We start from the raw sequence: 17044 nt of genomic DNA, 5'->3' as shown, positions 1-17044 counted from the left end.
GTCCCTCTCTCTCACTTTACGTCGCTCCTTTCCTCATCTTTCCTGGCCACATGTAAGTCTGTCTTCTGCTCGCGCCGAACTGCATGTTTTTTTTGCTTTGCCGTACTACATCTTGCCAAAATTTGATCCACGACTTGACCAGCCCCATCAAAAGAAAACAGGTAACTTACTTCACGTGAAACGCTGGGAGCAAAATTTGATAATCAGCCAACCACATTACAGACATCCAGACAGACGTCTGTGGTCAGACTGTAACTGCTTAGTTCTTTTTCGTTTATATAGATCTCGTTTTCCTGTTCAGCACTACGGAAAATTATCGCTGTAGCCATTTTGTCAATTTTCTATGAGTTTTCAAAGCTCGTAAAATTGGATTTTTCCATGTCCAAGACTAAGGAATATTAAAGGAGAATGGAATGAGTTGACTTGTGATGTCATCCTGGTTAATAACACTGTTTTGCTTCAGTAGTAGGATACTGTATGTCCTGGGGGGTACTCCCAGAAAAGTTGGGTGGGGGTGTGCGGTCCAAAACCCTTACCCTATTTATGACCAAAATCTGCGATTTTTCCTACCCTATTTATGACCTGGCCAAAAATTCGATACCCTCTTTATGACCATTGCGGCTGGCGCATTTGCCCTAAGTTTAAGTTATGAAGGGCTTTTGTTGACGTTCTGATTGATAGTGATGAAAAAGTAGCTTCTTCTAAGGAACGTACCCAATTCAAGACTAGAGTGCTAAAACCATACCCTATTTAAAACCAAAATGGCCAAAATCGATACCCTATTTGTGAGCAAAACGACTGAAAAACCCTACCCTTTGGGGCAGCACATTCCTATATAGCCCATGTAAGGGAGTACCCCCCCCCCCCTCCGGGCTGTATGTGCGAAGATGAGAGTGCAAATCGTTGCTGAACGCAAGGAAGGAGTGTTGCTGGAAGCTGTAACAATGACAGTTAGCTCAGGAGAGTATTCCTTTCCATTCAATGCCTCTATCTGGATGGTACTTGTCCAGAACCGAGAAACACCCCGGCTTAAGAAGTGGGTTGTTCTGCACGAAGTCATATCGAAAGTAGGAGCCATCGAGGAGTTCTTCGATCTTGGGTTCGCCCTACTGTTGAAACAGATATTTTGATCGCCTGGATATTCTTCTCTAGCTTCGAGTGGAAAGCTCGAAATTCTGAAGGTAGGTAGGACATGAATTTGGGAAAAGACGGGCGTCACGCAGACGTTCATCTTCCAGCCATGTTCAGTAATATCGTGGACCAGGCCTAAACATAACTTAAGAGGGATTAATTTAGGTATAAGGCGTATATGGGGGATTTACTCTCTTACCTTGATCTTCTCGTGAAGCTGGTCAGTTCAGCTGCTCGCGGTGGTGCAGTCGCTCTACCTTAGAGCGTGACGGCTAAACGACTTTTAACGCAAAAAATGGAGGGACTGCTCACAACCTAGATCCAACACTTCCGATTTGTACAAGTCAACGAAGGAACTATAAAGACCCTGTGTTCGAGGCACTAGTGCAATGTTCCTTTACAGATACTTTAACCATTAACCTTTAGTTAGCGTAATTGTCCATAGCTCGCTAATCCGGCTATGGTGGTCAGCAGCGTGCTCAGGTGACAGATTTACTGCTGGCAGTGTGTTTTTCTCTCGAAATTCAGCAGGGTAATGAGGGAGGCGCTTTAGCCTAAAGAAACAACAACAACAATAAGGAGAATGGGACGAGGCGTGGGTGCGGCACGCCTTCTTCCCTACTCGACCACGGTCATACCGCCCTTTTGCATTCTCGATGACTTAACACTCGTCTTAAGTGAAAACCCAGCTACCAGCAGTCTATTCGTGTATCTGATGACAAAACTTACGCCGATCGCAACTTACGTACCTACGAGGGGCAGGATCTTAGGTTAGAAATGGTCCGCCATACGGTGTGATGTTATTCACTGGATGTGTTTTATTTCCTACGCAAGACTGCACCTCAAAAGTGAATGACGATTTGCCTACGAAAGGTTAGCTATAGTAGACGGCGAGCAGTCCCTCTCGTGCGTGACGCGAAAGAAAACCGCGAGAAAAACATTGGCCGTGCGAACTCCTGGGGGCGAGAAGCACACGCACGTTTCGCACCCAGGATTTCACGCGACCATTTTTTCCTCACGGTTTATTTAAGGTCCCGCTCGAGGGACTAAGCAAAAGAGGACTGTTCGTAGTCTAAATTATAGATAAATCATCCACAAATAACTCGAAGTCAAGTGCTCAAGATCTACATCAGACAGCTTAATTCAATCAACCAATCTTTATTTGAACTTTATTTGCCACAATGGTCTTTTAAGAGGGGGGCGTAAGGGGGGTCCGAAAACCGCCAAACCGCCTAAAAAAACGTAAAAAACCGCAATACCGCATGGAAATTTACCACCGAAACCGTAGTTACAAATGTGCTACGGTGCCGTCATCATTACTTCTAGTTCGCCATTCCATTAGAAATACGACCTTATTCAGTTTGGTAAAGGTGTATGTTAATGTTAATCAACGTATGATGATCGCACTCATAAAATATACTGTAATAATTGACACAAGTCCGTGGGACTGACTTCGTTATGCTGCTATGGAACTAATCTAAGTGCACTCGCGCACGCACGAATATTGCTGAGTTACCCAATTGAAAAACATCGATGTTTACGACTTCAGCACTGGAAACCACTCGAATGTTACACAACGCAATCTTTCCGCGACTTTATTGTTTGGTGAAAATTCGTCAAGATGCTAGTTTTCAAGCTCAAATAGCCCGAATACGAGCTCGGAACTTCCATTTTATGTCGCAATTCGACTGAATCAACCTTAAATTTCATTTAAAATTTTCCAAGAAGAATTTTGAATGATCCGAAGACAACGTAGTCAGCCCCATGAAGTGTTCAGTAAAGCAAACGATTGTTGAAGCGTATAACTCTCCAGAAGCGAGTTGTTGCTTCCAGAAGAAACGTCGCCGAGCTTCCAATCTCTCCTTGAAGTAACATTGTCTCTTCCCGACCATCCTCATAACCACTTCATCTTGCTCGGCAGACATTGTTCCGCACGAGGCCACGGCAAATACTGTAGGAAATCCGAGCGAAAGATTCCCAGTCCGGAAAGTCAACAAGTCCACGTATCGTTGGATAAAAGGGTTAATCATACCAATTATTTACTGGAAAAATCAGAAATTACAAACAGCAAAGCTTGCTTGCACAACAATGGACCCTTGCAAAACATAAACAAGAGATCAAAAGTCATCGGAAGCGTCAGGATCCGAGTAACAACTGTCATAACTGGAAAGCGCAGACGGCTGCAGACTCTTTTTTACCGATTACCGCGATCGAAAATTTATGAAAACCGCAAACCGCTTAGTCTTATTAAACCGCAATACCGCAGGTTAAAATAAAGATTTCCGCAAAACCGCACCAAAAATAACGCAAAACCGCATCACCGCAAACCCTTACGCGCCCCCTCTTTTAACAAACGCTCTATTCATTGTCGATCTATGGAGTAAAAGCTCTCAGTAAACCCTGTTATAATCGATATCATCTGAGATATCATAGGATATGACTGCAGAACAAAACAAACGATGTTCAATAGTATCTAAATTAATCTACAAGACAAAGACCTTTATTTCCACATAGCATGCAATTTTTCAAACAGAGCTGTAAAATGTGGATACTGCAAGGTTTTACATATCTGGGAGCAAGACAAACGTCCACACTTTTCACAATTTCACCAAGATTCACTCTTCAGAATCACTGCAACACAATTCCTTAGCGAAAAGATTGGCCAAAAGAAAAAACCTTTTGTTGTCTGGTACACCTTCAAATAGACAATTCTCATTGGCTAAAAAGTCTTATCAATTTGTTCAATCAGATTACACGCCTACAACTCTAAATACTCAGCAATAAATTAACTAACACGCTGAGGTAAATATGATACGACAGTTGTGTTAATACCCCATGACACTGTGTTGTTTTTGTTATCAACATGCATACTGTATTACAACCCCCTACAAGCTTCGTTCTGTTTCAAGACGATTTAGCCACAAAGATGGGCAAATAACTACAATAAATCCAGATAATTAAAAATAGCCGAATGAATTACAAAAGGAAAAACAAAATACCTGAAGCTCATTACATCTGTAAATTTTCCTTCGATATAGCCCTGCATATTAACTAATGCCCCAATGTACAGAATCTTAACTAACGTTCCTGAACCTGTAAAACCATCGTATCTAGTCATTTTCAGACAAAATACGAACTCAAGGAAACGTTCGATTAACTGCTTCGTTTCCATTATTACACATGCTCGTGCTACGAAAACATGCATTTAAATTTAACGTTTATTGCAATTTTGAGCCGAAGGCAGGAGCTCAGAGCCCATGATGGACATGATGGGCTCCTGGCCGAAAGATCTATACCGCATAAACGAAAACTTCTTCGAACCGTTCATTTTTCTCTGACATGTTTCTGGACTAGGTGGAAAAATACTGGCTGAAGCTTCCCTAACAAATTCTAATTAGCTCGTTCCGAATGACTGAACAAGTGCTCGGAGAAAATAGCTACCGATGTGCATATTAATTATAAGCGCCTTTAAATGTCTTGTCCTTGCCTAAAGAAGTTTCCAATTCCCCTGACAAGCAGCCATAACAAGGAGTAAATAACGAATATAAAGGTCTTAACATATATTCCTCGCTTCCCACATTTCATGCCAAAAGCAACGTTCTTAACAGTAGTATTAAGATGGTTTTAGAAGCGAGTCATGACATTTCTTTAAGAGTGTTTTTGTGCTTGTGAGGTTACTAAAATTTCTCGGAAAACCAGACTCGCGATTTCAATTGATTAACGTAAAAATAACAATCTAAACTCACACATGAAATCACAGTTCAATGTTCCGGCACAATCCTCACTCCTATTTGTGTGCGGGATGTACTTTCGCAATTTTAGCTTTAACTGGAATATTGTCTGTATCCAGACCGGGTGTTTGACCTCGCGTATCAAACTCGACGTTCACTTCAGGGCGGAATATGAGACAATGCGTGGACCCACCAAAATGGAACATACCGAGCTGATCGCCCTTCTTCACTCTATCCCCTACTTTGACAGTGATGTCGTTGGAAGACACTTCTGACATGCCGATTGAGACGAAACACATCAAGCCAATGTCAGGATTGTCAGCTTGAATGTAGACAATTCCTCGGGCTGCTACCTGGGCCAGGTATCCTTGTGACATGTTGGGTGATGCAGGGTCATCCCTGATGTTGTGGGTTTGAGAGTAATAGGAACCATCCACGAGTTCTGTTTTGTAAATGGTTCCCGACACTGGGCTGTGCCATCGGTGATAACTGGTGGCGCTGAGGAACGCTTGGTAGATGGTTCCGCCATAAAATTGCTTGGCCAGGTCACTCATGTTCAGGATGAAATCCAAGGAGTACCTTTGCTTCTTTATCCAAAAGTAGTCCCTCTTTTTCACGGCTTTAGATATCTTGAACGGCGCCGACTCACAGGCGTTCGCAACAATGGAATCATCATCTGGAGATTCTACCCGACGGATTCCTGGGCGAAACTCTCTGGTGAAAAAATCATCCCACGATTTAAAACCGTAATGCTCTGCCTCCGGGTTGCATTTGAACTCTTTAGCAAAGTTCGGCATTGCTTCCATTGCATCGTGGCCAAACCAACCATGTCGGGGATCCTTGCTCAAAACATAGCAAGAGTCTGGACTTGACAGGAACTCTCCCCAGTAATTCAGAATATTCTTGAACAATCGGTTGATTTTGTCGTTCAGGAAGGCAGCAAATCCAGCAGTCGTAGCCATTGGCCAGTTCAAGATGACATTGATGGGGAAGCCAACCAAACCAGTCTTGTTAAACTCGGGGGCTTTTGTCATGATGCAGTCGATGATTATAATCATCAATTGCCAGGACGGGATTTTTGTTCCTTCTGAAGTGTGTGGGAGAAGATACTGCTGCCAGAACATTTGATGGAAGAACATGTTGATCTCGGGATCGGAGAGTATCGCATCCAACAAATCTTGAACTGGTTTATGTAGATTGAGGTCTTTAACTTCTGCCGCGATAGTTGCTGCTCGAAGTCCAGCCATGGCGCTTTCTTCATTTTCATCTGGTGGATGTATACCCGTTATCAAATCTAACTTATCTTTGGACTTAACTTTGACTTCCTGAATCAAATTGGCTAACCATTCGTCAGTAACTTTCCTGTCGGAAGGAAGCCATTGCCCAAAACGATATGGCCTGCTGCTCATGTTAGTGGTGCGTGTGTTTCGCTGCTCGTTTTGCTGTGAAATGATATTCTTCTCTCAAGTTTGTCTACTTTTAGGTGCAATTTTGATTATTTGCACATGCGCAATTGATGCTGTAATGAACGTGCAGTAATTTCTGTTATGTGATTCAAAGTAGCCTTTGTTCGCCAAAAGACCCCATAAGTTTGTTTTGTTTGATATTTGTCTGCATGCAAGACCTCTAGGACCTAAAAAAAAGATCAAAGTTATGTGATAAGATATTTGGGTTGATACTTGCTGTCAGCAAGTGTCAACACTAGTTGTATCAAAAGTGGGTGTTCTCAAGGTAATAATAATAATAAAAAACCCTGGAAACATCAGTGCAGTGACGGCGTGGGGATTACAATAAAACTATATATGCGCACAAGTCACGTCTTGGCATGCCAAGTGTGAAGAATCGATTTTTTTTAGCGTTTAGACGGAATGATTTGACAATGTCACTCCAACTTTGCTTATATTTTACAGCAAATTCAGACAATTTAGAGGGCATTCAAAACCCCCCGCTTCAACTGCAATGGAAATATTTACCATTCGTCGAATTAGTAATATAAACATGAAGTTATGTTAAATAAACATGATAAATCTTTACACTTCATCAGATCAAGCAACTTCATAATTTTGTTCAGTGTTTCAAATTATGGTAACATCTTAAGCCGCACTTAAAGCAATTGTGTATGATTGTTAACCGAAAATAAAATGAAGACACCCCCACGAAGTTTCATACTCCTTGAGCAATTTTCATTCCCTAGTTAATTGCGGTTTTCGTGGACGTAGACTTTGAAAATTCCAATTCTCCAAACGAAACAAAACCTGTTTGTAATGTGCTTGACCCTACAAACCAAGAACGGCCTTTCAGGCACCGACTTGTCTAGATCCGTGTTCTGGAACGCCTAATCTATTCAGTGATGAGGTTACGGCCTGATGCATCGTTTGCGTTTGCTCCGCCAGTCAACAAAAACAACAAGCTTAAGCTTCGTTTCGCCCATTCGACCCTATTTAGCCATTCAGTCCAATCCAGTGTAGATTTAATTGTAGATGACATTGATGATTACATATTGCCTGTATCCAAATTGCTGAATTTACCATTGCGTTCCCACACTTACATTCAAGTTTCCGCTCGACAGGGAAATAATTACTGTAAAATTCCGGCTACAAGCACTGGGCTTTAACAACTTCGACAACTTCATAAGGGGGTTTAAGTGGCCTTATATCCGGGGGTGGAGGGGGAGGGAAGGGGGGGGGGCTTATTACTGGTTTACACAAAACGTTTCAAAATTAGCTGATGCCGGACGAAATCCAGCGTTACTGAAAGACGTTATATCTTCTCGGTAACAAGAATCACAAGGCATATACGCAAATCACAAGAGGTCATTATCTGAAGATTCCTTAGGCTGGTATGAAACAAGAAAAAGTAAAGTTATGTGAAATGATATCGTTATTCGATCGTGAATGACGTGACACGTGACTGAACCCAATAGATCGCGACGGAAAGACCCCATCAGCTGTTTTCCCACACCGAAGTATGTTGTTTTTAGTGTACAATAAGTCATGTGAACGTCATGCAGTGGTATGCAAATAAGTGGCTCTGTATTCTATGTAGTTTAGAGAATGCCAGCTTATAACACACGCCCACTACGATGGAACCTCAGTACGCCGCGCCCTTTTCAAATCCAAACCGAAACCTATACAGTGTACACACATATATAGTGAGGGTTCTGGCACAGCACTCACGCAACACAGTGCAAGCACAACGCTACTCCTCATCTGAAGATTCGGAGTAGCGTTGTGCTTGCACGGTGTTGCGTTCGCTTGTGACCAGAACCCTCACTATATATGTGTGTGTGTGTGTGTGTGTGTGTACGAGAACAGCAGTTGTCGAACCAAATTTTCGACAACCAATTTTCGACAAAGGCACAGTGTTGCGTGAGTGCTGTGCCAGAAATATATGTGTGTAACGCAACAGCACAGCAGTAAAATTTGGCGAAAAAGCGGGTCCAGCGAAGCTGCAACGTCTGTAATCAATATGCGCGGATGTGCCCTTCACTAGTATATACAAAAAATGTGTCAGAATTTTTTTCCTATTGGAGAGTTATATGCACAGTGTATACGCCGACATGGCTGCCGCAAGATATTCGTCCGATGTTCAACTTTCTGAGGCCATTCAAAACCTCCCTCCAGAGATTCGTGAGATGATTCTCAAGGAGTATCTCGCAATAAATATAAAGGAAAAAAGGAAATGGGCTGGGACGAGGTACATGACGAGATTGAAGAGGCACCCATCTGCGAAAAACGATCAAGAATTGTGAAGGTCATGTTTTGCAGTAAATGCAACTCCTGTGGCCTAAAAGGCCTCTGTTACGAGTGTTATAAAAACGGAGATAAACATTATCTTGACTACCACGTGTATGACAAGAACGAATACGCCGAAATCTTTCAGAAATTTTACTGAGAGGCGACAAGTGTCACAAAAAAGGGGGGGAGGGGAAAACCTTTTTAGCCAGTCAAGGCAGCTGTAACAAAATGGCGGCGGTGTATTTAACAAAGTTTGAAATCGAAGTAGACATTCCCTGTTTCCACTGACAATTTAGCGCCAAGATTCCAGATGAAGTTTGTTTTTTCCCTTTTCTCCATTGCGTAAAACAACGAAGACGGCGCCCATACCAAAAAGGTTGAACCGTTCTCTTTTTCGAATTTTAACACAACCGAAGGTCCGTATTTGTTCCGGCCTTGGTTGTACAATGCAAGGACTCTGTACGTACCCACCTCAATATCACGCCATCTGAGCGTTTCTTCTGGCTCTTGAAAGTCTTCGAGAGATGGCCAGTCGCGCTTGTCGGGTGGAGGTGTGTCAACAACATCGAAAGCTTGTCCACGATCCATCGTAGAATACCAAATATACGCATCTCTTCAACATGAAATTCACATAGCATTATCTGCCTCAACCATAGCAGTGACGACCTCGCGAGTAATATCACGAGCCTCTTTTTGCCACTCAGGAGTGAAATACTCGTGGGCAAGAAACGCAACCAAGTGGAAGCAGACAATCATGTTCTTATTACATGCAAATGAAACCGTCTGTTTCTAAAAGTCAGTTCGAAGCGGGAGGGTTCGTGATTTTTTTAATCATCTCTGATTCAATTCTGCCGCGGATGTCTATCTCCAGTTTCTGGACATCAACATCAGGAAGCTTTCTCGTTGATGGCTGGCGAAGCATCCTTGCACGGACCTGATCTTTCAGAAAGTTATACTGATGAAACTCGGAAAGGATTGTGTCGAACTCGTGGGAAAACACTTCGTTGTTGTTCAAAGCGTTTGACAGAAGTCTGTTGACGGTATCCCGCTTGGCAACGGGGAGCGTGGTAATCTCTTGATGCTTCTTGATCTTCGAGTCGAGCTTTTTGCTGGCGACAATCAGCCCCGACGAAACGAGAGCGAAGCACCCACCAACGCCGCCAAGAGGAACAGCTGCCGGCAGGCCAACCACAGACAGAGCGGAGCCAAAACTCGCGCTGGAAAACGCTGCGGAGAGAACGCTGGAGCCTGCAGCGCCCCAATTAACGAACTTTCTCGCGCGTTTGTATTTTTTGGCAACGAGGCGATAGTGGTGGACCTCACCGGCCAAAGTGTTGGAAATCTCGTTGACCTTCTGCAAGTGGAAATTTTGAGAAGGCTCCGCCAGCGCCGGATATAGTGGCTCGGCAGGCGGCGCGCTTGGTGGCAACAGATTTGCCGAAGACATTGCGTATATATAGAAATTTAATTTAACTCTAATTCAAAAGGTCTAGATAGCAGCAGACATGTAAAGATTTTAAGGAAAACGACCAATTTTTTAAGTTTGCAAGACATGTTTCGACAGAGCTTCTGTCATCTTCAGTTGAATGAATGATTACAAAGCAAGTTGAATAATAAGTAGGCAAAAATGCTAATTAAGACAAATAGTAACAACAGAACGTGAAAAGGTGTAAGTTAAAAGGATAATTTTAGATTTACATGGTGTAATTGCTGATTGAGGGAAGGTAGTTCTTTTTGAATATGAATAGCCTCCTTTATCTTGAGTTGAAAGCTGGTAGTGGCGTGATCTAAAATATGAAAGCAGTCTATTGAACACAATGAGCGACAACGTTCAGAATTCTGAAGATGTTTGAAGATGTGAGAGGCCCTATCAACGGCTAAGTGCTCACGTACGCGTGTGGAAAAATGTCGGGAGGTTTCGCCGACATAACAGGCATTACAGCCCGCACATGTAAACTTATAAACCACACGTGAACGAAGCCCGTCGGGGATAGGGTTTAGATTTAGACATCAAATTAGTTTTTTCTTCCTTCAAGATAGGTAACCTTTTTGGTGTGAAAGACCCTATCCCCGACGGGCTTCGTTCACGTGTGGTTTATAAGTTTACATGTGCGGGCTGTAATGCCTGTTATGTCGGCGAAACCTCCCGACATTTTTCCACACGCGTACGTGAGCACTTAGGCGTTGATAGGGCCTCTCACATCTTCAAACATCTTCAGAATTCTGAACGTTGTCGCTCATTGTGTTCAATAGACTGCTTTCATATTTTAGATCACGCCACTACCAGCTTTCAACTCAAGATAAAAGAGGCTATCCATATTCAAAAAGAACTACCTTCCCTCAATCAGCAATTACACCGTGTAAATCTAAAATTATCCTTTTAACTTACACCTTTTCACGTTCTGTTGTTACTATTTGTCTTAATTAGCATTTTTGCCTACTTATTATTCAACTTGCTTTGTAATCATTCATTCAACTGAAGATGACAGAAGCTCTGTCGAAACATGTCTTGCAAACTTAAAAAATTGGTCGTTTTCCTTAAAAACTCTAATTCAAAAAGAAGAGGTAAGCCCTTGAAATCAAAGAGTTCACCATTTTCATCTTTGACGCTAATGGTGATGCTATTTATGAACTCGCCTGTAGAGCAGTCTCGCAAAACCTGTTGCGGAGAACCCTGGTAGCTCACCTTTTCATAAGGCTTCCCTTTCACATCAAACAAGGCTAATACATCTGACCTTTTGCCATTGAACAGATTCTTTTGTTTGTCGATCAAGTCGCAATGAATAAAATATGTCGTTGGAGATGTAAGTCGTTTTACAAAGGTTATAGGCAGCAACTTTCGCCCAATACCAAGCAAAATGGCTAAATCGCGATCAAGTTCAATCGGTTTTGCCCCAGCTCCAAAATTTCTGATTACAAGCTGGCCAACAGGTTGGTTTATTGCTGTTTGCAACTCTTTATATTGATATTTGTCGAACAGACCGTCTATTTCTTTTGCCAATCTTTCTAAACTATAATGCCCTGGGAGTAATTTACTAACTGACAAAGCTATATCTTTGTTTTTATCCCCCAAGGTGGCCGAACCTTCTATTGTCAAGTTGTGCCAGCTGTTGTACAAACTGCAAGAAATGAGTTTCATGAAATCGACTCTCGGTATCGGCTTTTCAAAATTGATAGTCTCTCCGTTCTGTTGCGTGACAATAGTGAGAACAACCATTTTTATATTCAACAAATAAAATTGTGTTCAAATAAGATGGCCAATTTGTGCAATGGTCCTGCGTTACAAAAAGCGGAGGCGGCGAAGAAAAAGGCGTGGACAAACTTTTTAAACCGCTTCCCCAAAGCGGACAAAAGCCGGTTCGTTTCGCAAGGAAGCGTCGAAGAGAAAAATAACGTGACCGCGGAGGTGTTTTTCAAAGAAAGCGAAGACTCGTTTCAACGCGTCTTCGGCTCAGACAGGAAATATTGGAGCGCAGAAATGAAAGAGGCGCTAGGTTTGGGAGACAGCGGGGGTTTTCCTTACCAGCTGTCACCACTTGGTTCAAAAATTTCATTGGCCATCCCTGCGGTACCTTTCGACGGCAAAGCGCCAAACTTGAAGAAAATATTCGACGATGCAATCCAAATTTACGTCACGCCTGTCCAATATTTCACAACAAAATTCCGAGAAATATTTCAAGAAACCAAACTCAAGCACACTTCTGGAACCGAATCAAAACACTGGTTAGGAGGGCCTGACATGAAATATTGGCCGCAGCAGCTCAACTTCGCGGTTTTCTGCGCGACACAGGGGTGCGGAGTTTCTCGCGAAATCTTTGACAACGGGATGAATCTCCCGCCGCAGATAAGAGCTTTCTACAAATTCCACGTGTATTTCACGGTCAGGCGAATTTTGTACCAGCTAGGAGGTGTTCAGAGCATAAGCGCTTTGCCCGGAGACCCGACGTTCGACCAAATGAACAATCATTATGACGTCGCTTCGTACAAAAGGATATGCGGTGAATTCGGAATAGACCCCTCAAGCGACTTTAGGTTTACTTCGGGTGCAAATAGTGGTTTGGGGGTGTTGTATGTTAAGCCTTGGGGGGAATCGCCAACAAAAACGGATTATAAGTATCCTGGGTGGAACAAGTTTAGCGACGATGGTGGAAAACTGATTAAGGGGGACCTTATTGAGTTTATACGGCCTGATCTTTTTGGAGATCGGCAGTTCGACTGGTTTGCGCCCAACACCGCGAATGGTTTGGCGCAGGCGGGCTTGTCGAGAATCAACCAGTCAATCGAGGCTTTCGTTTACTGCATCCTGGGCGCGCAAGTCAACGTCCGCAGCAGCATTCTCGGCTCAGGTGGCAGGGCGAAAGAAGTCCAAAGCGAGTTCCTGGTGCTGATGGAAGACGCGATCAGACAGCCCGACTTGGCCGCGAGCGTGCAAAGGTACCAGCTCGCGGTGGATCAAGCGAAGGTCAGGCTCAATCTCGCAGTTGCCCCCATGGCCTGGCTCATGCCCGCGCAAATGATAATAAACACCGCAAGCACGATCGGTTACAACAACAAGCTGAAACAGGCGGTCTCCGGGATGAAACTGGAGGTCAACAACGAGGTAAATCCTGACACAAAAGAAGTTGGGCTCAAACTCATGGCAGGCGGCCTGTCAAAAATTAACCCACCCAACAGCCATCCGTCCAACCCGATACACAAAGCCGCAACAGCCGAATCAAGGAGGGGCAAACCCCTCGACCTGGGGCGTGGGGTGGAACCCCACAGGAAACAATTCTCTCATGTCTGTTTTAAATTCATGAATTGCATTAAAGACAGAGTTGCCATGGTCAGGGAAAAGTCAGAAAAATTAGATTTTATTCGAGGTCACGGAAACGTCAGGAAGTTTTGTATCAGGTCAGCGAGTTTCTAAATCCCTGTTCAAAGTCAGTGAAAAGTCAGGGAATTTTATCTTAAGGTTGCCGCAAATTATTTTATTAGGTGTTTTCGTATACACAAGGCAATTTTGTTTTACACATTATCTGAGCCATCCTTATTTTTGTTGATTCACGGCGAGAATAGTCATCATGCAGGGACAGTGAAAATTACTTTACAGTCTGAGTGAAAAGTCAGGGAAAAGTCCGGGATTCTTTTGCTCCGGTGGGTGGCAACCCTGAACAGTGTACATCAAAATATAAATTATGTGCATTAAAAATGCTGTCTATGTTTCTGCTTCGCACCTCTGGTGTCTAAACAAATCTAAATAAATTAAACAAGTGTAGGATAAGATATTTTGACAACGATTTTTTGCATTTTTATTTTTATTTTTCTGTCAAAACATCTCTTTTTGAAAGGAATGAGTACAGAAATATTAATAAACTAATAACTTGTTCAGTTTTCAATTCCTTCACATTTTTCTTCCCCTCCCCACCCCGCTGAATTCCTCTGTCCAAGTCTTCCTGTGTCCCTCTCTCTCACTTTACGTCGCTCCCTTCCTCATCTTTCCTGGCCACATGTAAGTCTGTCTTCTGCTCGCGCCGAACTGCATGTTTTTTTTTTTTCTTTGCCGTACTACATCTTGCCAAAATTTGATCCACGACTTGACCAGCCCCATCAAAAGAAAATAGGTAACTTACTTCACGTGAAACGCTGGGAGCAAAATTGGATAATCAGCCAACCACATTACAGACATCCAGACAGACGTCTGTGGTCAGACTGTAACTGCTTAGTTGTTTTTCGCTTATATAGATCTCGTTTTTCTGTTCAGCACTACGGAAAATTATCGCTGTAGCCATTTTGTCAATTTTCCATGAGTTTTCAAAGCTCGTAAAATTGGATTTTTCCATGTCCAAGACTAAGGTATATTAAAGGGAGAATGGAATGAGTTGACTTGTGATGTCATCCTGGTTAATAACACTGTTTTGCTTCAGTAGTAGAATACTGTATGTCCCGGCGGGTACTCCCAGAAAAGTTGGGTGGGGGTGTGCGGCCCAAAACCCTTACCCTATTTATGACCAAAATCTGCGATTTTTCCTACCCTATTTATGACCTGGCCAAAAATTCGATACCCTCTTTATGACCATTGCGGCTGGCGCATTTGCCCTAAGCTTAAGTTATGAAGGGCTTTTGTTGACGTTCTGATTGATAGTGATGAAAAAGTAGCTTCTTCTAAGGAACGTACCCAATTCAAGACTAGAGTGCTAAAACCATACCCTATTTAAAACCAAAATGGCCAAAATCGATACCCTATTTGTGAGCAAAACGACTGAAAAACCCTACCCTTTGGGGCCGCACATTCCTATATAGCCCATGTAAGGGAGTACCCCCCCCCCCCTCCGGGCTGTATGTGCGAAGATGAGAGTGCAAATCGTTGCTGAACGCAAGGAAGGAGTGTTGCTGGAAGCTGTAACAATGACAGTTAGCTCAGGAGAGTATTCCTTTCCATTCAATGCCTCTATCTGGATGGTACTGGTCCAGAACCGAGAAACATCCCGGCTTAAGAAGTGGGTTGTTCTGCACGAAGTCATATCGAAAGTAGGAGCCATCGAGGAGTTCTTCGATCTTGGGTTCGCCCTACTGTTGAAACAGATATTTTGATCGCCTGGATATTCTTCTCTAGCTTCGAGTGGAAAGCTCGAAATTCTGAAGGTAGGTAGGACATGAATTTGGGGAAAGACGGGCGTCACGCAGACGTTCCGTTCCAGCCATGTCCAGTAATATCGCGGACCAGGCCTAAACATAACTTAAGAGGGATTAATTTAGGTATAAGGCGTATATGGGGGATTCACTCTCTTACCTTGATCTTCTCATGAAGCTGGTCAGTTCAGCTGTTCGCGGTGGTGCAGCCGCTCTACCTTCGAGCGTGACGCCTAAACGACTTTTAACACAAAAAATAGAGGGACTGCTCACAACCTAGATCCAACACTTCCGATTTGTACAAGTCAACGAAGGAACTATAAAGACCCTGTGTTCGAGGCACTGGTGCAATGTTCCTTTACAGATACTTTAACCATTAACCTTCAGTTAGCGTAATTGTCCATAGCTCGCTAATCCGGCTATGGTGGTCAGCAGCGTGCTCAGGTGACAGATTTACTGCTGGCAGTGTGTTTTTCTCTCGAAATTCAGCAGGGTAATGAGGGAGGCGCTTTAGCCTAAAGAAACAACAACAACAACAACAACAATAAGGAGAATGGGACGAGGCATGGGTGCAGCACGCCTTCTTCCCTACTCGGCCACGGCCATACCGTCCTTTTGCATTCTCGATGACTTAACACTCGTCTTAAGTGAAAACCCAGCTACCAGCAGTCTATTCGTGTATCTGATGACAAAACTTACGCCGATCGCAACTTACGTACCTACGAGGGGCAGGATCTTAGGTTAGAAATGGTCCGCCATACGGTGTGATGTTATTCACTGGATGTGTTTTATTTCCTACGCAAGACTGCACCTCAAAAGTGAATGACGATTTGCCTACGAAAGGTTAGCTATAGTAGACGGCGAGCAGTCCCTCTCGTGCGTGACGCGAAAGAAAACCGCGAGAAAAACATTGGCCGTGCGAACTCCTGGGGGCGAGAAGCACACGCACGCGTCGCACCCAGGATTTCACGCGACCATTTTTTTCCTCACGGTTCATTTAAGGTCCCGCTCGAGGGACTAAGCAAAAGAGGACTGCTCGTAGTCTAAATTATAGATAAATCATCCACAAATAACTCGAAGTCAAGTGCTCAAGATCTACATCAGACAGCTTAATTCAATCAACCAATCTTTATTTGAACTTTATTTGCCACAATGGTCTTTTAAGAGGGGGACGTAAGGGGGGGTCCGAAAACCGCAAAACCGCCTAAAAAAACGTAAAAAACTGCAATACCGCATGGAAATTTACCATCAAAACCGTAGTTACGGTGCCGTCATCATTACTTCTAGTTCGCCATTCCATTAGAAATAAGACCTTATTTAGTTTGATAAAGGTGTATGTTAATGTTAATCAACGTATGATGATCGCACTCATAAAATATACTGTAATAATTGACACAAGTCCGTGGGACTGACTTCGTTATGCTGCTATGGAACTAATCTAAGTGCGCTCGCGCACGCACGAATACTGCTGAGTTACCCAATTGAAAAACATCGATGTTTACGACTTCAGCACTGGAAACCACTCGAATGTTACACAACGCAATCTTTCCGCGACTTTATTGTTTGGTGAAAATTCGTCAAGATGCTAGTTTTCAAGCTCAAATACCCCGAATACGAGCTCGGAACTTCCATTTTATGTCGCAATTCGACTGAATCAAGCTTAAACTTCATTTAAAATTTTCCAAGAAGAATTTTGAATGATCCGAAGACAACGTAGTCAGCCCCATGAAGTGTTCAGTAAAGCAAACGATTGTTGAAGCGTATAACTCTCCAGAAGCGAGTTGTTGCTTCCAGAAGAAACGTCGCCGAGCTTCCAATCTCTCCTTGAAGTAA

At 43.2% G+C, this 17044-nt stretch overlaps 1 protein-coding gene and 1 pseudogene across 1 annotated transcript; one reads left to right on the top strand and one right to left on the bottom strand.

Moving 5' to 3' along the window:
* Positions 1–1720: 1720 nt before the first annotated feature.
* On the bottom strand, positions 1721–6363 carry LOC145499447 (uncharacterized; annotated as a pseudogene).
* A 5488-nt stretch (positions 6364–11851) lies between these two features.
* On the top strand, positions 11852–13508 carry LOC145500133 (uncharacterized). The gene has a single exon (XM_081479617.1). The coding sequence runs from the start codon at positions 11853–11855 to the stop codon at positions 13506–13508; it is 1656 nt and encodes a 551-aa protein (XP_081335743.1). The 5' UTR covers position 11852.
* The last annotated feature ends 3536 nt before the right edge of the window (positions 13509–17044 follow it).

The sequence above is a fragment of the Orbicella franksi genome, chromosome 10 (assembly GCF_964199315.1).
Source record: "Orbicella franksi chromosome 10, jaOrbFran1.1, whole genome shotgun sequence".
In the NCBI taxonomy this organism is placed as follows: domain Eukaryota; kingdom Metazoa; phylum Cnidaria; class Anthozoa; order Scleractinia; family Merulinidae; genus Orbicella; species Orbicella franksi.
This window is presented reverse-complemented; position numbering and strand designations above follow the sequence as displayed.